Genomic DNA, 24,069 nt, shown 5'->3' with positions numbered 1-24,069 from the left:
ACAGTCAGACAACTGTAAAAATAAAACATGTTTATTGCCGTAAAACCTTATTAATACAGGTCCATAATCTCTTACCCGAAACCCTTAGGGCCAGATGTATCTCAGAATTTAGAATTCTTTGGGCTTTAGAAAGCTACCCAGGTATGGATGCTGAATATTACATAATACTACCAGAGGGGTCTGGGGTGACACCCCATAATCCCCCAGATCAACATTTCTGTGGAAAATTGTGAAAAGGCGCACTAGAGGAATAAATGAAGAGCATGAATAACACTTTTTTTTTTTTGGCCACACCACACAACATGTGGGATCTTAGTTCCCCGACCAGGGATCCAACCCACGCCCCCTGCAGTGGAAGCACAGAACCTCACTTCACTTTAGGGTTTTTTTTTTTTAATTTTTATTTATTTATTTATTTATTTATTTTTTTGGCTGTGTTGGGTCTTCGTTTCTGTGCGAGGGCTTTATTTGTGGCAAGCGGGGGCCACTCTTCATCGCGGTGCACGGGCCTCTCACTATCGCTGCCCCTCTTGTTGAGGAGCACAGGCTCCAGACACGCAGGCTCAGCAGTTGTGGCTCACGGGCCTAGTTGCTCCGCGGCATGTGGGATCTTCCCAGACCAGGGCTCGAACCCGTGTCCCCTGCATTGGCAGGCAGATTCTCAACCACCGCGCCACCAGGGAAGCCCCTCACTTTAGGGTTTTTTGTTTGTTTGTTTTTCCTCCCACCTCTCTCCCAGGTCAGTTTTTTTGTTTTTTGTTTTTTTTAGTTTTAGTTTAATATTTATTTATTTATTTTTGGCTGTGTTGGGTCTTAGTTGCGGCACATGGGATCTTTCCTCATGGCACACAGGCTTCTCTCTAGTTGTGGTGCACAGGTTCCAGAGCAAGCAGACTCAGTAGTTGTGGTGCACAGGCTCTCTAGTTGTGGCACACGGTCTCAGTAGTTGCAGCTCATGGGCTTAGTTGCCCCGCGGCATGTGGGATCTTAGTTCCCCCGACCAGGGATCGAGCCTATGTCCCCTGCATTGGAAGGTGGATTCTTAACCACTGGACCACCAGGGAAGTCCTGCAGGTCAGGTTATGATGACAAAGTTAGGAAGGAACTTCTGGCCTTTGGAGGTTTTTTTGGATTTCAGAATTGCAGATAAGGGATTGCAGACCTGTACTTGCTTGCCTATTTACAGAACAGCACAGTTGTCATTGAGACTTTTGGTGCAGTGGCCAGACTACCTGGCCTCACACCCCAGCTCTGGCATGAACCAGCTGTGGGACCCTGGGCCTCAGTTTCCTCACCTATAGCACAGGAGTATTAATTCTCCCGCACAGATGTGCTTTGAGGATTAAACAGCTTGGTATACAGTAACGTGCTTAGAACCCTGCTTAGTATGTGGTTTGCTCAGCATATATGGAACATGACAACATCACTGAGAAAGACAGACATTTAAGACACGTCTTCAGGACAATCTGATAATTACAAGCTCACTGCTGAGGTCCTGCAAGCCACCAGGGCAGGCTGAATCTTTTTCTAGTATTACAGTCGTTCACATCCTCAGGCTCGGAACCTCCCAGGGCTGCAGACACGGAGGTTTCAAAAGTCCCCACAGGAGTCTCTGTCACACCTTGGGGTCAGCTGAAGGGGAGGCAGAGGGTGCCCTGGGAGGGGTCTGGCCTTGTGTCCTTTATGACAGTGGAGCACTCCCTCTCTCTGCCAGGGCTCTGGAGTCCCAGCCCCTTAGCACATCAAATGGCCGTGAGACTGGATTCTTGTTCATAGAGGAGACATGGGGTTTCTGCTCCACTGAAAATGCAGAGATGAGGCTGGGCCTTCTCCAGACATATCCTTCACAAGCATTTCCACAGGACACAGCGAAAAGGGGTCTTTCCCTTATTGTAAAAGTAACACGTGCTTATTGCAAAAATTCAAATCATTCAAAAGGACAGGAAATAATGGAAAATATGGCCTGTGTTGTTTCTCATCCTCCAGCTGCCTGGGACCAACGAACAGGCCCCCAGGCACCTGTCTCTCTGAGCTTCTCCTCGTATATGCAAGGACACCCACTCACCACACCTACACTCACCCTCAAATACACCCTATATCCTCTCACCCTCACACATACACACCCACACACCCTCACATACACATGTTCCCACCCTTGCCACCTCCCCTACACCCTCACAGCCCCAACACTCTAATCTTTACAAAAGGGGATCAGACATACATAAAAGAACACACTTATAAATGAGGCAGGCATTCAGCCATTTCTTCCTGATGCTGGCAGGTGCATGAAGGGTGCTGCCCCTGTAGCTCTCTGACTATTGTTCTGGTTCTTCCCTGACTGCCCAGACCCTTGGTTTTCACGTTGGGGAAGTGGGAATGAGAATAACGTAGCCAAACTCACAGGGGGCCTGAGAGGCTCAAGTGGGATTTACACTTAACATGAAATCATTTTGCAACTTGTCAAGTGTAAAACAATCTGAGGAATTACTACTGCCCTCCTCCCCATCCCCGAAACAGGAAATAATTAGACTTTTAAAAGGACTTCAGGAAGATGGCAGAGCCGTCTTAGTGGCACAGGCCGCTTGTAACAAGGCTGATGAGGGGAGGACGCCTCAGTGCTGGGGTGGGGTGGGCCCTTCACAGCCAGATTTCACACCAGCCAGCCAGCGCGCACAGGGGGCCTTCAGGTCCCCAAACACCCCACAAAACACCTCCTTGATCTGTGACGGTGACCTTCTGTCAGCAGATGAGTTGAGTAGCCCCTGCTCTTGCTGGGCTTTGGGAATTATGGGGGTCCTCTCCACCTGCAGGGAGAAAGGAGGGAGGTGACCCCAGCCCCCCCCACCCCAAACCCAGGTGGTAACTCCCTGGAGTGCTCCCTGCCCCCTCTGCCTGGCTCCAGGATGGTGGGATGGGGCGGGAGGCTGAGGCCAGGGAAGGCACCCACCCCATGCCCCGCCCCCATCCTGAGTTCCAAGGCATCCCGGCCGTGCTTGAGAACACCTGGGACTTCCTCTCCCCAACCGCTCCATCCCACAATCACCTGGGGCTTGCTCGTAAGATTCCTTATTCCTGGCTGTGGGGAAAGAGAACACAAGAGAGGAGGTGGGTGGTGTGTCCCCACCTTCCCCCTCCCGCTCCCGCTCTGGGCCCTTTCCAAAGTCAGGCCCAGTGGTCTCCCCTGACTGTGGGATCTGCAGGGTCCTCGGGGTGGTGTGCAGCCGTGGGGTGGGGACGTTTGGGCTTTTCCACAGGTGGGGGACAGGGGGCAGGACCTCAGCAGTAGTTGCTGCTCCCCAGGAGGGAACAGTTCTAGCTGCAGGGATGGGAGCACAGCATTCTTCCCTATAAGGCTGGACCAGCCAGAGGGCCTCCCACTCCTTTGTTTCTTCCCCACCTACCTTGAATGCACTTGGTCAAGATCACACCACCAACAACCACCAGCAAGACCAGGATGAGGGAGATAACCATGGCAATAAGTCCAGGATGAGAGGACTCTAAGAAAAGACAGAGAAGAGGGGACACCCCCCCCATCCCAGTCCATGGGACTGTCTCCAGGTGCCCTGGGCCCTCCCCTGCCCCTCCTCACCCGCTCCGGGCCAAGCCCCAGCTCCTCACCCCAGGACACAGTGAGCGTGCGGTTCAGGCTGGAGTGCTGCACGTGGCAGGTGTACTGGGCCTTCTCCCCCGCCGGCACCCACACAGCCGCCCACGTCTGATAGGTGCCGTCCCCACTGGGGCGTGTCTCCACATACTCAGAATCCAGCTCCTTCTCCCCCAGCCACCAGCTCAGCAAGATGTCGTGTGGATAGAAGCCCAGGGCCCAGCACCTCAGGGTGGTGCCCCCATCCTTGGCCGAGTGCTTTGTTATCCGCACTGTGGGTGGCTCTGCGGGGAGAGGTGGAGCGAGGAAGGCTGGTGAGTGCCTGCTCTCTGCCCATCCCTCATGCTTAATCCTGGGCTCCTCCCGCAGCCTCCAGGGTGGAGGGCAAGGAAATAGGGACAGGGTCTCTCTCCAGGGGAGGCACCCAATTACTGCTGCAAGCAGGGACAACCCATTGCCCACCATTCCAGAGGGGCACTGTCCCGGGAACTTCCATGAGGGGGATATGACTTTCTGTCCTCAACCTCCAAGGAGGGTCCTGGGTGGGGCTGTTGGGCCCTAGACTGACCCTCCCCCTTCTCCCTACAGAGACCCTAGGGTTTTCTCAGAGACTTGACATACTTGCCCCTGTGACTTCCTGCATACAGGAGGTGCCTAATAAGAGTTTGCTGGGGCTTCCCTGGTGGCGCAGTGGTTAAGAATCTGCCTGCCAATGCAGGGGACACGGGTTTGAGCCCTGGTCCGGGAAGATCCCACATGCCGCGGAGCAACTAAGACCGTGCGCCACAACTACTGAGCCTGTGCTCTAGAGCCCGCGAGCCACAACTACTGAAGCCCGTATGCCACAACTACTGAAGTCCGTGCGCCTAGAGCTCTGCAACAAGAGAAGCCACCACAATGAGAAGCCTGCGCCCTGCAACAAAGAGTAGCCCCCGCTCACTGCAACTAGAGAAAGCCCGCGTGCAGCAGTGAAGACCCAATGCAGCCAAAAATTAAATAAATGAATAAATAAATAAATTTATTAAAAAAAAAAAGAGTTTGTTAAATGAGGGCAAGAAGGATGATACTTCTCTGACCCTATAATGAGAATGGTTATGACTGTGGGCTCCGGAGCTGGACATCCTGGATATGAAGCCCAGTCTGACTCTTGTCCACAACCCTCTGCCAGCGCTCAGGGCCTTCCTTCATCATTCCTTCTGCTCAGAGTTCGAGTTCCAAATGACGTAATTCAGGGGTGATAGTTCATTTTCTGTATCAACTTCCCTGGGCCACGGGATGCCCAAGCATTTGGTCAAACATCTTTCTGGGTGTGTGATGGTGTTTCTGGGTGGTATTAACATTTGAATCAGTGGACTAAGTAAAGCAGATTGCCTTCTGCAATGTGGGTGAGCCAGTTCACTGAGCTGAAGATCTGAGCGGGACAAGGAGGCTGGGTAATAGGGAGCTCCTCTAGCCTGACTACTGAGCTGGAACACTGGTCTTTCCTGCCTTGAGACTCAAAATGAAACACTGACTCTTCTTGGGTCTTGAACTTTCCAGCATTCGGAGTGGAACTACACCACTGGTTCTCCCGGTTCTCAGGCCTTTGGTCTCAGACCAGAACTGCAACATCAGCTCTTCCTGGGTCTCCAGCTTGCTGACTGCAGATCTTGGAACTTCTCTACCTCCATAGTCATGTGACCCAACTCCTTAGAACACATCTCTTTTTTTCTTTCTCTATGCATCCTGTGGGTTCTGTTTCTGTGGAGAATCCTGAATAATCTACCAGGTGAAGGACATAGGACAACACCTGGTGCTGAATGAGAGTTCCACACTACTTATTTAACGCACACCAATATGTTTGCTTTGGGGAGGCAGCAGGTATTATTACCATCCTCATTATACTGATGAGGACACTGAGGCACAGAGAGGGCAAGTAACGTGCCCAAGGTCACACAGCCAGCAAATCCTAGAGCTGGGATGTGTATCTAGAGGCTAGGCTCCAGTGCCTGAGCCCTGAACCACCACGCTCTGCTCTCATAATCACATCTTCTGCTCCTGATGTTATCTGTCCTGTCCTCCCTTTGAGGAATATCCTCCCCATTACCTCAACTGATTCACATCCCACTACTCAATCACCAGACATCACGGTGTGCTGGGTGCTCTGATCAGCCCAACCCCTAGCAGCCTCCCTGACCACCACAGCCATGAGGCTTTCACCCTCGGCACCCCAAAGCACCCACCTTCCCTAGTGTCCATCCCAGCCCTTGCGTCTCCAGCCCTGCTGACTGGGTTCAGGAGAAGTTTGCGATGCACCTGGAGTCTGGGGAGCATGTTTAGCATGAGGGGTATGAGGGAGGAGAGGGGCAAAGGGCTTCAGTTTCCCTGGCCAGTCCCCAGTGGTCCAGGGAGTGGTGAGGGATGCTATCCCCTGGGGCCTGGGGTCTGTTTCCCAAGGAGCAGAGCCAAAGGATGTTAAACCCCAAAAGGACTTTATGAGCACCTAGTTGAACCCACTCGCTCTGTAGATGAACAAAATGAGGCCCAGAATACGGGGGTTTATTCTCCAAGACCACACTGGGACAGGGGAGACTCCAGAACTCCCCACTCCACCTCACTTGGAGTGAAGGTCTGTGGTCTGGGCTTTCTTACTCCTCTGCAGGAAAAAGCTGTTGGCTAGCTGGCCATCTTTCTGGGTCCCAGTGGGCTTGTCTGAGCCAGGGGGACACTGCCTACTTCCTCACCCCCCCCCCCCCCCCCACCAAAGGCTTCTCTGTCAAATGGGATGGCTCTCGAGAATGGGAGCATGGGGCCATTCTGCATTGCCACAGGGTGGGCCTTACCTCTCCGGCTGAATCTCTGGCCTCCCAGCTCCAGGTATCTGTGCAGGGAGGCAAGGCAGGGGCCTTCCAGGTAGGCCTTGTCGTACTCTGCGTAGCAGCGCTCTGTCTCCCACCAGTGCTTGGTCCGCGTGGCCACGGGCTCAGCTGACACCCAGCTCAGGGTTTCCAGGTCCAGCGACAGGTGGTCCTGCCCATCGTAGCCAAACTGCCAGAAGCCCCTGTAGCGGCCGTCTTCCTGGATCTCACAGCCAAACATGCGCTGAGTGCTGTGCATGCCTGTGTGTTCAGATAAGAAGGCTTTGGTTAGTGGTGGCCGGGGGCGTCAAGTCCCTGAGAGCCGCGGAGAAGCCCACCACCCAGAGGGGCCTCCAAAGGGCGGAGGGACAGGGTGTCAGCATTTAAAAAAAACAAAAACTGGGGCTTCCCTGGTGACGCAGTGGTTAAAAATCCATCTGCCAATGAAGGGGACATGGGTTCGATCCCTGGTCTGGGAAGATCCCACATGCCATGGAGCAACTAAGCCCGTGCGCCACAACTACTGAGCCTGCACTCCAGAGCCCGTGAGCCACAACTACTGAAGCCCGCACGCCTAGAGCCCGTGCTCCACAACAAGAGAAGCCAATGCAATGAGAAGCCCGCGCACCGCAGTGAAGAGTAGCCCCCGCTTACTGCAACTAGAGAGAAAGCCCGCACGCAGAACTGAAGACCCAATGCAGCCAAAAATAAATAAATAAAATAAATAAGTTTATTAAAAAAACTCTCCCAAGTAATTTTGATAAGCAGCCTGGGCTGAGAAACCTGCTGGGCCTCTCATGTGGGACGAACACTCAAGTTCATAATTAGACACATCCTTATTTCATATCCCACACTACTTATGGGTGTATAATGTCCTCAGTGCTAAGACTATGTCATGCCATGCTTATCCTGGGGGCCCTGGGCTGATGCACAGCCCTTCCCAGGCTCAGTCCTTTCTATCTACTCTTTCTGAGGCCTCTGGGGACCCGAGGCTTTTAGTCTGGTCATTTGGGTGTGTCTGGGCACAGAGCAGGAGGGTGCTGTGTGAACAAGCTGTGCTCCATAAGCACTTCATTGAGAATTAGCAGCAGCCTTGGTGGTAGGTGTAAGCTCGCTGTTGCTGAGATGGGGAAGCTGAGATGGCATCCTGAGGACCTGGGGTGGGCAGGTGTGATTTGAGGGTGGTGCGTGAGGCAGGGAAACGCCTCTCCCAGTCTGCTGAGGTGCAGAACCCTGGGTAGCCAAGGGGAGAGGGGGAGGTATCATGGGCCCTCTGCTCCTGTGGATGCTGGCTGCACTGGCCTGTGGGCTGGCTGCTGAAGCCCCGACTGATTCTGAGGCCCTGAGGCCCCTGCTTGGCTGTCGGGGGAAGGAGACTGAGAAGAGCCAAGTATCAGAAGCTTGCCCCACACCATATGACAGGCATGGTTGCCTCGAGGGTCAGTGTGCAGAGCGTGAAGGAAGGAGCATGGCGAGTCCGCCCAACGCACCGCTGCTGTGGTTGTGGTAGCCCATCACCGTCCACATCTCCACCTGCTGCACCTCCGCCCATTTCTCCTGCTTCTTGGTCTCCGTCTCCCAGTACTGGGCATCCATTGGTGTCATCCATGGGGCCTGGGGCTCAGCCTTGCCCACACGACTGTCAAACCGGATGAAGGGCTGGTCGTCCACATAGCCCACAGCCAGAAACTTCGGGAGGCTCGGGCCTGGCTCTGATAGGGCCAGGTAGTAGTAGTGGAGCGAGTGTGTCCCTGTGGAAACACACACTGGTCTCAGGCTCACGTGGACTGCCAGGGTCTGCACTGGGTGGGGGTCGGGGGGTGGTGGTCAGTGTGCTGGGTAGGGTTGGCAGTGGAGACTTATCCAGAGAATTCGTTATCAGCAAGAGCAAGAACTGGGAATTTCAGTGGAAAAAATAAGGGCATCCAAAAAGTTTAAATATGGACAGAATCAGTCAAACACTGAGAACGAAGTTCATGCATTAAGGAAGTTTCTCAGCTCTTCTTCACTCAGGGCCTCCTTACTCATACTTTATACTCATCTCTAATAAGTATGATTGTCTGGTTTCCCATTTCACAATTAAAAAGATTTCTTTTTAAGAGTTGGTTGTTAAGAAGCTTAATTTATGTGGAACTATTCATTGCCCAGACATGCCTGGGAAAGGTTGGCCATCATTCTTAGCTTGAATCACTGCTGCCAAGCTGGTGGCATCTTGACTCCATTCCCCACTCCCTCCTGCTCCCACAGCAGACGTTACTAGCCAATCTCTTTTCTCTTTGAGTCCAAATGCTGCCTCTCTACTATGTCTCCAAAAGCACCAACTCATCAGTTAAACTTGGTGCTGGAGATGAAATCTACTTAGCAGCCAGTCCTGACTCAAGCTATTAAAACAAATGCTGTATCTTAAGAAACTCAGGCCACATTTCTCAGAGATATCCCTGGCTTACTCTCTTACCTAATTTAAAAAAAAACTTTTTGCTCAGAAGTTTTTATCCCTCAACACTCCTGTCTGTGTTATTTTTCGCCATAGCACTACACTTCCTAGAGAATATGCACTTTGTTTGTCTTGTTAATGGTCTGCCTCTCCTCTGCAGTGTCAGCTCCCTAAGGGCAGCGATTCCTGTATGGATTGTTCTGTTTCCCCAGCACCTAGATTAGCTTCTGGCACACAGTAGGTGCTCGATGGTTGAACATTCAAGTGAGAAAGAAGTCAAACACATCTCCACACTCACAGCTCTTTTTTTACTGCTTTCCTGTTACTTCAGGCCACACCAAACTCCTCCCAGGCCCTCTGAACCTGCTGTTTCTTCTGCCCTGGGCACTCCCCTCTCTGTTTTCTCTCAGCCAGTCTCCTCATCCCTCAGGTTGCAGTGAGGTGTCCCCTCCTCCAGGAAGTCCTCCTGATTTCAGCCTGATGTCCCTCAGAGGGGTCTCAATAGTTTCCTGTGCTCCCTGTGAAACTGTGGACTCCATGAGGGTGGGCAATACATCCGACTCTGTCATCGCTGTTTCCCCAGGGCCTAGCAGCACAGCTGGCACACAGTGAGCACTTACTTCCGGCCTTTGTTGAACTGGACAAAAAATAAGAACATGAATGGCAGTGACAATAATCACAGCTGCCATTTTTGGAATGACCACTGTGTGCCTGCACTGGTTTAACTGCTCCTCACTCACTCTCTCAGCTGATCTTTACAATAAACCTAAGAGGTCAGTGTGGTTGGCCCCATTTTACAGATAAAGGAACCGAGGTCCAGGGGAGGCCACGTATAGCACTCAAAGGCATGCACTAGAAAGAGGGCAGCCCAGATTCTCTCCCCAGGGTTTGCTGCCTTTTTCTAAGCTGAGGAAAGAGGTGTTCTCTTCTCACGGCTGGAGAAACCTCCTCATGGGAGGCAAGAGGGGTCAATGTTAAGAGTGTTTGAGTGAAGGGTTAACATCGGGCCTGGGCTGGTGTGGGCCTCCTGGGAAACGCCTGGAGTCTCTCTCACGGTGCTGTTTGCTTGCACACCATTGAGTTAAGATCAGTGTGGCGTGCTCCTGTGCTGGCAGATGTGAACGGGCACAAAGGCGTTGGGGAGAACAGAGGCTACGGTTTCTCTGTGTCAAGGTGACCCACCCACTCCTTAGCTCTGATCTGCAGCAGCTCTACCTGCCCTGGAAGTGAGGGAGGGCAAAGATCCTGTGTCTTTGGGTAGCTGCTGGCCTCCTGGGTGGTGAGGAAGCCATGCAAGCTGGGCTTCCTGTCCTGCCTCTGTCTCCCCAGCTCAGGAAGCATAGTGTGGTAGGCTGAATAATGGCCCCCCAAGATACCCCTGGAACCTTTGAATGTTACCTTATATGGTAACAGGAGTTTTGCAGATGAAATTAAGGATCTTGAGATGGAGAGATTATCCTGGGTTGTCTAGGCAGGCCCTAAATGTGTCCTTAGAAGAGGGAGGCAGAAGGAGAGTCCATGATGTCAGAGGAGAAAGTGATGTGAAAGCAGAGAAAGATGCAGGAAGGCACCATGTGCCAAGAAATGCAGCTCTAGAAGCTGGAAAAGGCAAGGAAGCAGATTCTCCGTTACAGCCTCTTTAGGGAGCTGGCCCTGCCAACACCTTGATTTCAGCCCAGTGAAACCCATTTTGGACTTCTGACCTCCAGAACTGTAAGAGAATAAATGTGTAGCTTTAAGCCACCAAGTTGTGGTCATCTGTTACAGCAGCTACAGGAAACAAATAGTATTCAACTGAAGCCCATTAGGTCCTGAGAGTTTGGTGGCCAGTGAGTCCTGGGGCCGGGGGAGGGTAGTGGAGGGGGGAGGGAGAGAGAGAGAGAGAGAGAGGAGAATGCACCATCTGGGAGCAAGGACATCCTCTGAAAGCTGTGCCAAAGACTGAGGGACAGGGCTTCCCTGGTGGCGCAGTGGTTGAGAATCCGCCTGCCGATGCAGGGGACACGGGTTCGAGCCCTGGTCTGGGAAGATCTCACATGCTGCGGACCAACTGGGCCCGTGAGCCACAACTACTGAGGCTGCGCGTCTGGAGCCTGTGCTCCGCAACAAGAGAGGCCGCGATAGTGAGAGGCCCGTGCACCGCGATGAAGAGTGGCCCCCGCTTGCCGCAACTAGAGAAAGCCCTCGCACAGAAACGAAGACCCAACACAACCAAAAATAAATAAATAAATAAATTAATTAAAAAAAAAAAAAAAAAAAAAAAGACTGAGGGACACAGAAGTAGAGGCCCAGGAACCCTGGTGCTCCCGTCACCTAAGCAAAGAGGCCGTGAAGGGGCTGATGTGCTCTTCCCCAGGTGTGGAAAATGCAGGAAAGAGCAAGTGATCCTGAGGTCAGGCCCAGTGGGAAAGGGAGCAACACACACCTGGTTGTTCTGTTAGGGCAGGTGCACGACCTTGCTTACTATGTGATGTTACTATTTATTAATGTTAGCTGCTTTAGTGGCCCGTTACTTTTGGTTAAAATGAAGGGAAGTCGATCCATATATATATATTTTAAAATTTACAAAACACTTTTAAAGCACTTAGGGGCTGGCCCTGTCCTGAGCACTTTATAAGATGTTGGCCAGGTCACCCTCATAACAACTTTATCAGGCGGGTACTATTGTACCTATCTATGACATATGGGGAAACTGAGCCACAGGGAGGCAAAGCCACCTGCAAAGCTCACACCAGTAGTGAAAGGCAGGAACAGATTGCACACCCAGATTCTCGAGGTGATCCTTGGCTTGCACCCGCCCTTTAGTGAACACACTTCTGGGTGACACTGAGCGGCTGGGGACACATGAGAAGGCCCCTCCCCATGGCATCTCTCCACTCTCTGCCCTCCCAAGACACCATCCTGGCTGCAATTTAAGATGGCTCAGCTCTGCTCATCCTGGCAGCCTAGATCATATGGCCCAGCAGGGCCCACCCTGCCGCCCCACTCAGCAAGTACTTTCTGAGCACCTACTGTTTGGCTATCTCCGAGGCCTTGGGGATGCTGGGATAACCCAAAGAGCCCCAAGTGCCTGCTCTCAGGAAGCTTACATGAATGTAGGATAAGCAAGATAAATGAGTAAAATGTATGGTAGGCTGGATAGTGATAAGTGCTGAGGGAAAAAAATAAAGCAGAGATATACAAAATGTTAGGGGAGGAGTTGAAAATTTTAGATCGAATGGGCAGGGAAGGCCTTCCCAGAAAGGAAACTCTTAAACAACTCAAGGAACCAGCATGTAAAGATCTGGGAGACAGAATTCCAGGTCTGCAGAGGGGAAAGTCAGTGCAAAGGTCCTGAGGCAGGAGCATGCTTGGGGTGTTCTGAGGCTGCTGCAAGAATGCAGGGGAAAAACAAAATGGTGGTGTGATTCAGTGCAGTAGGTGTAGGGGTGAAAGAAGGGGCTGAATTCTGAATCCTTTCCAGGCTTGTCCAGATGGTGTCTGGAATGGCCTGGATATAGCCCTCTGGCCTAGCCATCCCTGCCACGAGGGCTCTGGTTCCTGGCATCTGCTCTGCCCTGGACTGCTTCACCATGGCCTACATCCTGGCATCTGGTACCCATCCTGAGAGTCAAGGACCTGCTTTTAGGGCAAGTTCATGATTGTGACCCCCTCAGCTGACTCAGGTACTGCCTCCCCTGTATCCAGGGAGGGGCCTGCCATCCCTTCCTCTCTGAAAATCCCACTGCTCTCTGCTCTGCCTGCCAGATGGTCTTGAGAGCCCAGCCGGCTCTCTGCAGGGGCTCACACCCTGCCCATTCCCATCTTTTCCCCAGGAGGACAGTCTCAGCTGGGACTAGACTCCCACTTGCTAACTGGGCCCAGGAGGGATCATCATGCCTTGGGCTGCAGCCCAGAGTGTGGCAAAAGAAGCCGAAGGAGGCCATCCATCTCCTGGCTTTGGAGGTGATACCACCTGCCAGGCTGGGAGGGGTCAGTGCCAGGCACTGTGGGACCATGGCAGGAGGAAGTGGGGGACACACAGCAGGCGTCCAGGGGGATCTGCTCCTGCTGTGACATGGCCTAAGGAAGTGGCTACATGCCCATCGTTGCTTCAGGGCCTGTTTGTACCATCAGCTTCCCACCCCCGACCCCCTCCACTGCCACTTCCTGGTCACTGGGCCATGTGGCCAGTCCCCTGACAAGGAGCAGTCCTGCACCCGCTTTGGCCCAGCCTTTTACCTCCTCTGACTGTGGTGGAGGAGGGAGGAGGCCAGCCCCTTTCCCACTCTGCCCAGGAGACTGTTTTGCATCTGCATCACTTCCCCCACAATCATGTAGCACTGCCAGTGGCCTTGAGGAAGTTATTTCACAGCTCCAAGCCTTGGTGTCCTCATCTGTAAGTGGGTGCAATTAACGGACCTGCTCCAGAGTGCTAGAGCATTCAGTGAGATAATGAAAATAAGGAAGAAGGACAGGCATGGAGACCTCATCTTCTTAGTCTCAGTCCTTCCCTATTCTGAAGGGAGAGGTGGCCGTGGGAAGGAGAGAGCTGGAGTCGGGGGTGGGGAAAGATGCCTGAGTGCGGGGCCAGCTTGCTGGAGGTCAGGTCTCATCCCCTGGGACACCCTCCAAAGGCTCTGGCCTCTGTGTCCTCTACTCTGGTAGAGTTCCCCCACCCCAAGACAGTCCACCAGATTCCCAGGCTGTGCACACGGCCTCCTGCAGACTGGGGGCTCCTGGCCTCCACCATCCTACCCCTTGTTCAGCAGGCAGGCACGATCTTACTTGCAGGCCACGGCTTCTTTTCCAACTTCAGGTGTGCCAGTTCTGCCATCACCACCTTTGCCCTGGCCGCTGGGCTATCGGCCACCAAGGGCAGCCCCCAGGGACTCTCTGCAAGGGAGAAATGGAAAAGGGAAGTATGAATCTCAAGCTATAAACATCCTACGCATCCTTGTGTTCGCTGGGAGAGATAGTATGGAATGACGATGAGAGGCACGTTGAAAGGGAAGAGGGACGTGGCGCCTTTGCCACAAGAGTGGCAGGAAACTCCCCCCAGCATCCAGGCGCAAAGCCAGCAGGGCTGAGTTCTGGGCCTTGGTGCCAGGTGTGGTTCCTGAGCTTTACAAGTATTGATTCGTGGTGTTTTCCCTGCATTCCTGTGAGGCAGGTCTTGATTGTTCCCACTTGGAGAGGAGGGAAACCAGGACTAGGCTTTGCTAGAGGTTCTCCATCCGGCTGCCCAACACTGCTTTGACAGTCCTGCCATTGATATGGATTTAGTGGATTTGGGGGTAAGGGAGGGCTGGACACTGGCGGGCGTTGAAAACTCCCAGGTGATTCTCATGTGCTGCCAGGAGGAGAGCCCAGGTACACTCCTGGCTCTACCTGGCTCTGCCCTGCCCACCTGCTCAGCTGTGCCGGCCCTGACCTCTTCCCTTGCAATATTACTCATTTGACAAACATCTACTGAGCACCTACTACAAGCCAGCAACTGAGCCAGGTGGGAGTGTGTGTGGGGACAGAGAGACAGGCATAGCCCCCAGGGAGCTCAGGTCTGGCAGGGAAGGGGACAATTGAGCAATTAAACAAGCAGATCCAGTAAGGCCAGTGGGGGCTGACAAGTGTTGGGGAGCAGGAGGTACCAGGTGCCCAGCATCCTGGGGCAGGAGGGTGCTGAGGTCAGAGGTCTTGTAGGCTGAAACCTGGAGGAAACCTCCCCAGTGTGAGTTACCAGGCAGTAGGGTGGGTGAGGAGGGAAGAAAATTTTGGGCTCGTGAGTCTAGTGTAGTTTCAGAATTTGCTGCATCAGCCTCACCTGGGGAAATACAAATTCTTGGGCCCCAGCCCTACTGAATCAGAAGCTCTGGGGGTGGGTCCTAGCTTTCTGTAGTTCAGCAAGCCCTCTGGGTGATTCTAAGGTTTGAGGACTGCTCTAGGGACAAGCACTAGCACATGGGAATGGCTGGAATGAAAAAGAGTGTGGTGTGTTCAGGAAAACCAAGGTCAAGGGACGACTGCAAATGCAAGAGATGAGTCTGGGGAGGAAAATAAGGGCTAGATTGCCTCTTCGTGCCTCAGTTTCTCCTTGAGGCCAAATTGGGTCAGGTCCTACGGACTGGAGTTCAAGGGCAAGGTCTGGGCCAGAGAAAGGGTGTGGCTGTGGACAGCATGGAGGGGACCCTGAATCCCTGGCTTAGATGAACCTGAGATGGAGTGCAGGAAGGGGGAGGCAGAGTAACAAGGGCCCGCAGAGTCACGTGAGGAGGAGGGTGGAAAGGGGAAGAGGGAGACCAGAAGCAGTCTCAGTGGTCATGGCCCTTGAAGTTCTATAGGACTGGCCTCTGCAGTCCCTCCCCTAGCCTGCCCTTGATGCTGCTCCTATCTCGGTGCCCGCTGGTTGCCCAGGCCAGATACCCAAGAGTACGGCCCTTACCCTGCTCTCACCCCAACTCCCCAGGCCCTAATTCCAGCTTTGCTGTAGTAACCAGCTTTGTAATCATTTATCTCTACTTAATCTGCCTCTCACAGTTTTGATCCCAAGGGCCACTGATTAGTTCTGCCATCTCCTCTCACCCGGCCAGGACTCGCTGCCTCAGCTTTTGCCTGAGGCAGCGTGGGCTCCAGAGCCAGCCTGGAATCCAAATCCTAACCAGCCGTGAGACTCTGTGAGACCCTGGGTAGCCAGTTAACCTCTCTGAGCCTCAGTTTCCCTATATTTACCATGGGGATAATAATTGAATCCTTGTCATAGGGTGCTGCTATGAGGCTTAGAACTCCCTGCTGCGTGACTCATGACATCTGCCCCTCGAAATCCACTTCTTCATTCCCCACCTCCTGCCGGCAAAGCCTGGCGTCCAGGAGCGTTTGTGAGGGGGCTTGCTGGAGATGCCTAGCTACCCCCCTGCCATGTGCCATCTCTTTCCTACAGTTTGGCACACACCAGGGTCACCCTCCATTCCTTCCCTCCTTGGCTTGGGGACCTGTCCCCCTGGGCCAGCCTTGACCATTCCCCTCACAAGGCTACAGGGTCTATGCACACACACCCATGACCATCCCTGCCATGCACAACTGGAATCGCCTATGCGCCCCTATATCACCCCTGGGGGGGAGCTGTAAGAAGGATCCTCAGGGGATGTGTGAACCTGAGAACCAGGACTGGTTACAGTCTTGGCCCAGAGACACAGTGTGACCAGTCCTGGTTTTCAGGTTCACAGCCCCACTTCCCTGGGGTCCCTGTTCCAGGGACACTGGCCAAACTCTTCCCCATCCCTGGCTCCATTCTCTCCACTGATCTCCTGCCCAGACATCCAGGGTGATTCTCCTTCAAGTGTTTCCCATGGGGAGCTGAGGGCTGAATCCTCCTGAAGGTGCATCCTATTGCATTCAGGAGCCTCAACTTGGAGAGAAAAGATAACCTCTTTATTTTCACTAACCTCTAGCTGAAGTTTGGCCTTTCTTCCATGCTGAATGGAGGCAACAAAGCTCAGCAGGATTAGCAGAACCTGTGCTTTGGTCTCTGATAGAAGCCACAGATGTTTTCGAATCACATGACAGTTGTTGCAGACACCTGGAAATATGCTTTACCCTCACTACTTCCAAATTCTGGGAATTGTTGTTTTAAACATCTTTATTGAAGTATAATTGCCTTACAATAGTGTGTTAGCTTCTGCTTTATTTAATGCATTCTTTAACGTGCTAACTTAGAAGCACATATATTATATATCACAAACTTATATTTCTAGTTAAATTTTTTAATAGCTTTATAAAAACATAATTGGGTTCCTTTGGAATCCTATGTATTTCATTTTATGTATTAGAAACATTCTGAGACAGGGTCCAAGCACAAAAAAGTTAAGAACTCCGACTCTGGATCCCAGTGCTGCCACCTAGCGCCCGCTCTGGGCCCTATTTTAAATCTGTAAATTGTAAATTTTGTATGTTCTGAGAGCCGAAATGGCTTCTTGGACGTGAAGCCCTTAGAACACAGCCTGGAATAAAGGACATCAGCTATTATTACTGCCATGATGGTGGACACTCCCCGCCTGTGCTAATAAACTTTCAGGCATCTGTGCGGTCAGAGTGGGCGGTGCTCGGTGGGAGCGGTCGGGAATCCCGGGGGAGGTCCGGCCCTGCAGTTCTGCGTGCAGAACGGAAATGGCTAAAGGATGGAAATTCCCCGCTAGGTCAGAAAAATCCTTCTTGCTCCGCATCACCCGCCACCTCAACAAGGGGCTGCCCGGGCAACCCGAGAGAACCTCGCCAAGGAGCCAGGGAGACCTATAGCGATGGGCAGGTGCCTCGCCGAGCTAGCAGGCAGAGGCTGTGCAGGCGGCGCTCAGGTTCCTGCCTCCACGGAGCTTCCCCAGGGCCTTCCTGGAGGACCCAGCCCTGGGAGCCGAGCGCGAGCGGCGTCCTCCAGAGAGGCCAAGGGACCCCCAGGAAGCTGTGGCGTCGGCTGGTTACTACCAGCCCCCGCGCCCCGCCAGCCCCGCGGGGTCCCCACCCTCTTGGCCGCTCAGTCCGATCAGGGGTCTGAAATGGGAGGCGGCAAAACAGGGGCCCTGCCTAGCCCGGGGCTCAGCGACCCCTGCGATCTTGGATCAGCTCTCCAATTCACCATCCCGCCCCCTCCCCCAAACCCGGAATAGCTTCCGCGTTCTTGGCGGATCTCTCCCTAGCACCGCCACAGGCGCGAGGCTGCGGGACGATTGGGGGTCCGCCCCTACTCCCACACCTCTCCGCCCGGTTACCTGCTGCGCCCTCCCGCACCAGTCCCAACAGCAGCAGCAGCAGCAGCAGCGGTGGCGGCGGCGACCGCCGGTCCCGCACACTCCCGGGACTCTGCGGCCGCCTGATCGGCAGCCTCACGCGCTGCCCCAGGGTGCCGGTCCCGGTGGAGTCCGTCTTCAGCTGTGGGGCAGGGGCCTCGTGCCAACGCCGGCCGCCGTCCGACCGTAGGACGCGTCCCTCGCCGGGGTCCGGGCGGGAGAGCTGCGACCCCGGCAGCTGCGACCCCGCCCTGGCTCAGGTTCAGGCTCCGGCCGGTCTCTGGCTGCGGCTCCACCGCACTCACCCTGGGGCCCGCCCGCAGGTCCTTGATGGCGCCCTCTGGTGGTCTCGGGAAAAAAACCATGAAAAAACCCCCAATCGTTTGTGATAATTGTGAAATACAGCACATATGCTTCTTTACTGCCTCACGAAACGAGACCACGAGACCAGGCAGTGAAGCTCAAGTTACAAGCATTTGGAAAGTCGGGCCGTGTCTGAGACAACTGTCATGTGATTCGAAAACACCTGTGGTTTCTGTTGGGGACCGAGGCAACCGTCCTGCTACCACCACTGAGCTTTGCTACCTCTACTCATCACAGGATGAATGGCTAAATTTCAGCTAGAAGTTAGTGAAAATAAAGGTTATTTTCCCCATCTGGGTTCACAGACCCCCTGAATTCTGACCAGGGATTCCCATGTTCAGGATAATAGTTTTCAGCTGGGCCTTTTCTGATATTTGAAAATTCATAGGAAGAGCTTTCGTGATCCTGATTGGGGCGAGTGAGGGGAGCAATTTACACAACAGAGGGAAAGGCCAGAAGTACAGCTTTGCGCTGTCTCGGGGCCACCACATACATGGTGTCCTGCCAGGACAACAGGAGAGGAGAAGCCGGATTGTAATGATCTGAGTCTAGAACACAACGTTTGTTGAGTTTTAATACTGTCAAAAGAACACAAGGAGGGGAAAGAATAGAGGAAGTTGGGCATCAGAAAAATCTAGTTAATCGAGGGACTTCCCTGGTGGCACAATGGTGAGGAATCCACGTGCCAATGCAGGGAACACGGGTTCGAGCCCTGGTCCAGGAAGATCCCACATGCCACGGAGTAACTAAGCCCATGCGCCACAACTACTGAGCCTGCGAGCCACAACTACTGAGCCCACATGCCACAACTACTGAAACCCGGGCACCTAGAGCCCATGCTCTGCAACAAGACACCACAATAAGCCCACGCACTGCAACGAAGAGTAGCCCCTGCTTGCCACAACTAGAGAAGGCCCGCACACAGCAACGAAGACCCAGTGCAGCCAAAAATAAATAAATAAAATTAAATAAATTTATAAAAAAAAAATTCTCACCCTTCACAACCTTTGGGTAAGCTTCATCTACCAATAAGAGGCTCCCTGGCCAAGGTCTTCACTGCTCTGGCTTGAGAGCTTTGAGGGGAGGAAGGAGGAAGCAAGATGGTACACAGGCCTCCTTCTGTGGGGGAGTGCTGGCTACCATCACCTAAGAGCAGGAAGGAACCACAAAGTTCTCTGAGCTGGAGCCCTTGCCCTCACTCACACTTCCCCCACCTTCCAAGGTCTGCTTAGCTCACCTTCAGAGAAAGACAAGGCAAGAGAAGAAATACTAAAAGTTGTCCAGGTCCACAGTCAGGAGGGACACTGGGGCGTGTGTGCTGTAGAAGGAGAGAGAGGAGTTGAAGTGGATGAGGGCCCCTGGCCAGTGAGGATGTGAAGCTAAAGTGACCATGGTCCTGGCAACCTTATCCTGAGAAACCTGCCTTATGGCAGCACACCCATGAAGAGGGTGTTAATGGAGGGGAAGAGAGAGCTACAGGGGGGATGCGGGGTGCTGGAGCTTCCTGCCAGAGAGTCTTTCCATCCACACCTTGGACCAGGAGGAGCCACACGGGGTACCCAGCTTTGATCAAAGGTACCCAGCCTTTGATCCCTTCCAGGATGAGAGGGTGCATTCCCTGCCCCTGTCCCCCTCCTGGTTTCTGGGGGTAAACCCCAAGCAGTGAATACTTGCACCCCAGAACTTCTGCTCTGGGAACCCAGAGCACCTGGGTTTTCACACTCACCAGCACCCTCCCCTTGGAGCCCCAGACTTCTGTGAGTTGAGGACTCCCTTTACACCTGCTTGAAATGCCTCACCCGGGTACCCTCTACTGCTGGTAAAATGACTCTTCTGTACATCTGATCTTTGAAGTTCTGGAAATTCACTAACCACAGGGGTAAACCGTAATCTACCAAGAGTTTAGCAAAGAGTTTTGCTTAGAAGATGTTAAAAAAAGACAAGGAAATGAAGGAAGGCTGATTAGCTGAGATGACACACATCTGAGGGTGCAGGGTGCACAGCAGGTGTTCCATCATGTTTGGAGCTGTTTTTTGTTTTGTTTTGTCTGTTTGTTTTTAATTGGGGTATAGTTGCTTTACAATGTTGTGTTAGTTTCTGTTGTACAACAAAGTGAATCAGCTATATGTATACATATATCCCCTCCCTGTTGGACCTCCCTCCCACCCCCCCTTACAAGTCCCGGGACAAGACCTGAGTTAAGGCTGCTCTATGCCACCTGCCTCCAGCAACAGGATGGGAAATGGAGGAGGGTCTGGGACTCACATTGGAGGAGGCAGGTTGAGAGAGGCAGCATGGAGCCCAGCTGGGTTAGCAAAATGCACCATGTTTCTGTTCTTCCAGTCAAGGAGACATTCTGTAAACAGAAACATCTAGTCCATAAGTGAGACAAGAGGGTGCGTTTGAACCTCCGGGCCAGGTCCTAGCAGCACCTCTCAGCTTGCTCTCCAATCCACTGAGTTCTGGTCACCCAGAGCCACAGCCTCATTTTGAAAGGAGGCACAAGAGAAAGACAGTCCCTCACAGCCTCTCTTGTACACTCACACTGGCACTCAGGTAAACTCAGGTGAGTGCCTGTACACTCGAGGGGGAGAGAGATGCCCCCAGAGAGCCCCTGTGTCCTGCTACATCCATTGACAATAATGACGTCACTTTACCTGTGAACGGTGTTTCGCACCTTACTGAACACTTTCAAAATTTCATGTGGTCCTTGTACCAGTGTGGAGGTGCATGCAATTTACCCCCGTTTTCCAAATGAAGAGCTAGAGACGTAGACAGGTGCTGCTAGATGTGGAATCAAGACTCATGTGCCATGTGCTCTGGCTCAACGTTAATTTCAAAATTAATTAATTTTCAGCCCTTCCTGTAGGAGGACAGCCTCTGTCCAGGAGATGGTAAAGCCCCAGGGTGGGCACTGGGATGTTCTCAGCCTAGTATCCCCAGAAGACAGGCACAGGGGTAGTGCTTCCGCCTTTGCTGAATGAGGTGTTGATATTGTGGATGCATAGTCTCTAATCACGGGAGAAGCAGTGGGCAGTGCAGCTTGGCCATCAGCTCTACTGGGCACCGCTTCAACACTGATGGTCCCAAACCCTGCTGTTATACCTGGTGGGACCTTGGACATGGTGAGTTGCTGGGATGAGAGGTTGGAGGGACGGGTACCTGTCTGACCCCCGGGCTTGCTCTGGTCCTTTAGGAACCTCTTCAGGAGGTAGACACACTCATGCCCCAGACCAGACTTCCTTTGCTTTTCAATGGCCACGTTGCCTCCCAGTTGCACTTGGTGTTGAGGGTGACATGATGGCAGCCATCAGTCTCTAAGTGATGTAGTCCTCCACATCAGAGCAAACTGACAAAACCCTTGGACTCTGCCATCAGCCGGGACCTTGAATCTGGCCATGAGCTGGAGAACGTGAACCATGGAAGGCCCCAGCCTCATCAAGGGTGCTCTAGGGTGGGAGGTGGTGGGGGGGTGAGAACTCAGGGGTCACGCAGACTGCCTCACACACTGGTTTTCTGCTCAAAGCCTGAGGACCCTTTCAGGTACCAACGAACTTATTTACAACTCAGAAGTAGAGGCCTGATGTAGAAAACAAACTTATGGTTACCAGGGGATAAGGGGTGGGGGAGGGATAAATTGGGAGACTGGGACTGACATATATACACTACTATATATAAAATAGATAACTAATAAAACCCTGCTGTATAGCACAGGGAATTCCACTCAATACTCTGTAATGGCCTATATGGGAAAAGAATCTGAAAAAAAAAAAAAAGAGTGGATATATGTATATGTATAACTGATTCACTTTGCTGTACACCTGAAACTAACACAACATTGTAAATCAACTATACTCCAATAAATATTAAAAAAACAAAAATAATGATGCATATTCAAACACATTGTCACTATTAAAATTTTTTTATTGAGAATATTTACTATTTGAAAAGGTTTTATGTATATTTAACATGCAAAATAAATTAAAAAATGTCTGAGGACCCTTTCAAAACGCGCAGTTGGTATTTGTGCTTTTCGGTGACATTGAACGTGGATGACTGGATGCCCTCTGAGTCTGTTTTATGATCCTCCCCTCTACACAGTGCTTTTAGGTGCATTGCCCATTTTTCAGGGTTGCTTCCCCCACCACAACCTTGACAGCCTATCCCTCCCCAGGGTACTGGCACTGGCCAGCCAAGCAGGGGCTGCATTGCTGCCCCCTGACCTTCTGGGTGAGGAGAGAGGCCCTGGACCTCAGGCCTGGGGTCTCTGCAGCAGGAAGCTGTGCTGCCTCCTGAATCACTCACCTTGGCTGTCACTGAAGTCGCCCATCATGGCATAGAGGTAGTCCTGGAACAAGCACTGCCAGCCCAGCACCCAGGTCACTTCTACTCCCAGGAGGTTCCCTCCTGTCTCGGACCCCTGGCATCAAGGACTCCACGTTCCGATGCTCACTGTCAGACTAGGTGACCATCTGGTCCTCCAGGCACATGAAGGCAATGTACCCAGGTATGTTGGGCTGAGCCTCTGATGCCACATGTGCAAGAACAGCAGAGAGTGGAACACTGGGAAGGGCAGAGGGTCCCATCTCTAGGTCACAAGTGACCTGAGTTGTTCTGACATCACTGGTTCAAGCCCTTTGCATGATCCCCACTTTAGAGATGAGGACACAGGCACAGAGAGGTTAGGCCCCTGCTCATGATCACAGAGCTGGGAAGCAGTAGTGCTGGGTTAGAAGCCAGGCCATGAGGTTTCAGAGCACACAGAGGATCCCTACAAGTCTGGAGGGAAACCGCAGTGATTTTGCCACCACACTCCCACCCCTCAAGGACTCAGAAGCCCTGGGGTCCAGCCCTGGGTTGGTCCTTGCTAACTGTGTAACTTGGACAACAGTCTCTGAAATACTAAATCTCTTTTCTTTTTGAGGCAGGTGGGTGGGCAGTGACTTGGGTGAAGGGCTGGCTGGGGACTGGGAGAGGTGGGTATACACAGAGCTGCACAATGGGAGTTGTGTCACTAGCGGTAGAGCTGGGCTCTGGGGCTTCCCCAGGAACTAGGAGTCCTGGGGAATCACACGGGACTCCATATCCCTCTACATCTTGCTGCACCTAAAATCAGGTTAGAAGGAAAGGAGACAGGGATGGGAACAAAAGCCACACTGGGAGGGTTTGGACAAGGGGAAGCAGAGGACAGGGGCCTATCCTGGTTCCTCCCTCTAGAGATGGCCCCTTCTCGGAGGCCACCATCCAGTCTTGAACTGATTTCAGCTGCTCAATCCTCCACCTCCCAGTGTGGGCAGTGGTGTCAACCCTCAGGAGGTGATGAAATAGAGGTAGCCCGGGAAACCTAACTGAGGTGAGTTATACTTGGGACGAGAAGGAGGGTCAGGGAATAGCCAGGCTCCTTTAGAAATGCATTCTAAGGACAGATCTGTTGCAGGAAGGGGGACCCCCTTCCAGGGCCCAAGAGTGGGCTCTTGTCTAACACTCGGAAATGAATTGCCTGAGGAGACACACGTACTGACAAAGCAAAAGGCTTTATTGGGAAGTGGCACCTGGGTTGAGAGCAGCAGGGTAAGGGAACCCAGGAGAACTGCTCTGCCACGTGGCTCACAGTCCTGGGTTGTATGGTAATGGGGTTAGTTTTTGGATTGTCTCTGGACAATCATCTTTCTTGGCAAATATTTGGTTTGACTCAGGGTCCTTCCTGGTGGCACACATCTCTCAGCCAAGATGGATTCCAGTGAGGAGGATTCTGGGAGGTTGTTAGGACACAGGGACTGGTGTCTCCTCCCTCCTTTTGGATCTTCCCAGATTCTTCCGGTTAGTTTTCAGTGGTAGCACGGCATTCATTATCGGGACCTCTTGTTGCGAGACAACTCATGCAAGTGGTTATCACTGTGCCTGGCCAAGAAGGGAGGTTTCAGTCAACGGTTCTGTAACAGATCCATCAACACTGGTCTTTTCCCCACAGAGGGTGTCCTGGAGACCTAGGAACAGGTGTTGACAGAGTGGTGGGATTTTGGAGAGAGCCCCGGAGACTAGCTGCTGGCCAGGGGAGCCTGGAGCCCAGGATGGAGT

General features: G+C 52.8%; 1 protein-coding gene across 1 annotated transcript; it reads right to left on the bottom strand.

The window, feature by feature from the left end:
• Positions 1 to 1,427: 1,427 nt before the first annotated feature.
• On the bottom strand, positions 1,428 to 22,321 carry LOC132363458 (H-2 class I histocompatibility antigen, Q10 alpha chain-like). The gene is made up of 10 exons (XM_059919147.1): positions 22,297 to 22,321; positions 20,257 to 20,347; positions 17,611 to 17,879; positions 13,643 to 13,750; positions 7,932 to 8,192; positions 6,427 to 6,702; positions 3,619 to 3,888; positions 3,402 to 3,497; positions 3,044 to 3,076; positions 1,428 to 2,804 (listed from the first exon to the last, which is right to left on the bottom strand). Exons 1-10 carry the CDS (start codon positions 22,319 to 22,321, stop codon positions 2,740 to 2,742), a joined length of 1,494 nt encoding a protein of 497 aa, XP_059775130.1. The 3' UTR covers positions 1,428 to 2,739.
• Positions 22,322 to 24,069: the final 1,748 nt, after the last annotated feature.

This window comes from Balaenoptera ricei, chromosome 3 (assembly GCF_028023285.1).
Source record: "Balaenoptera ricei isolate mBalRic1 chromosome 3, mBalRic1.hap2, whole genome shotgun sequence".
In the NCBI taxonomy this organism is placed as follows: domain Eukaryota; kingdom Metazoa; phylum Chordata; class Mammalia; order Artiodactyla; family Balaenopteridae; genus Balaenoptera; species Balaenoptera ricei.
The sequence above is the reverse complement of the archived record's forward strand: the minus strand, read 5'-3'. Positions and strand labels throughout refer to the sequence as shown.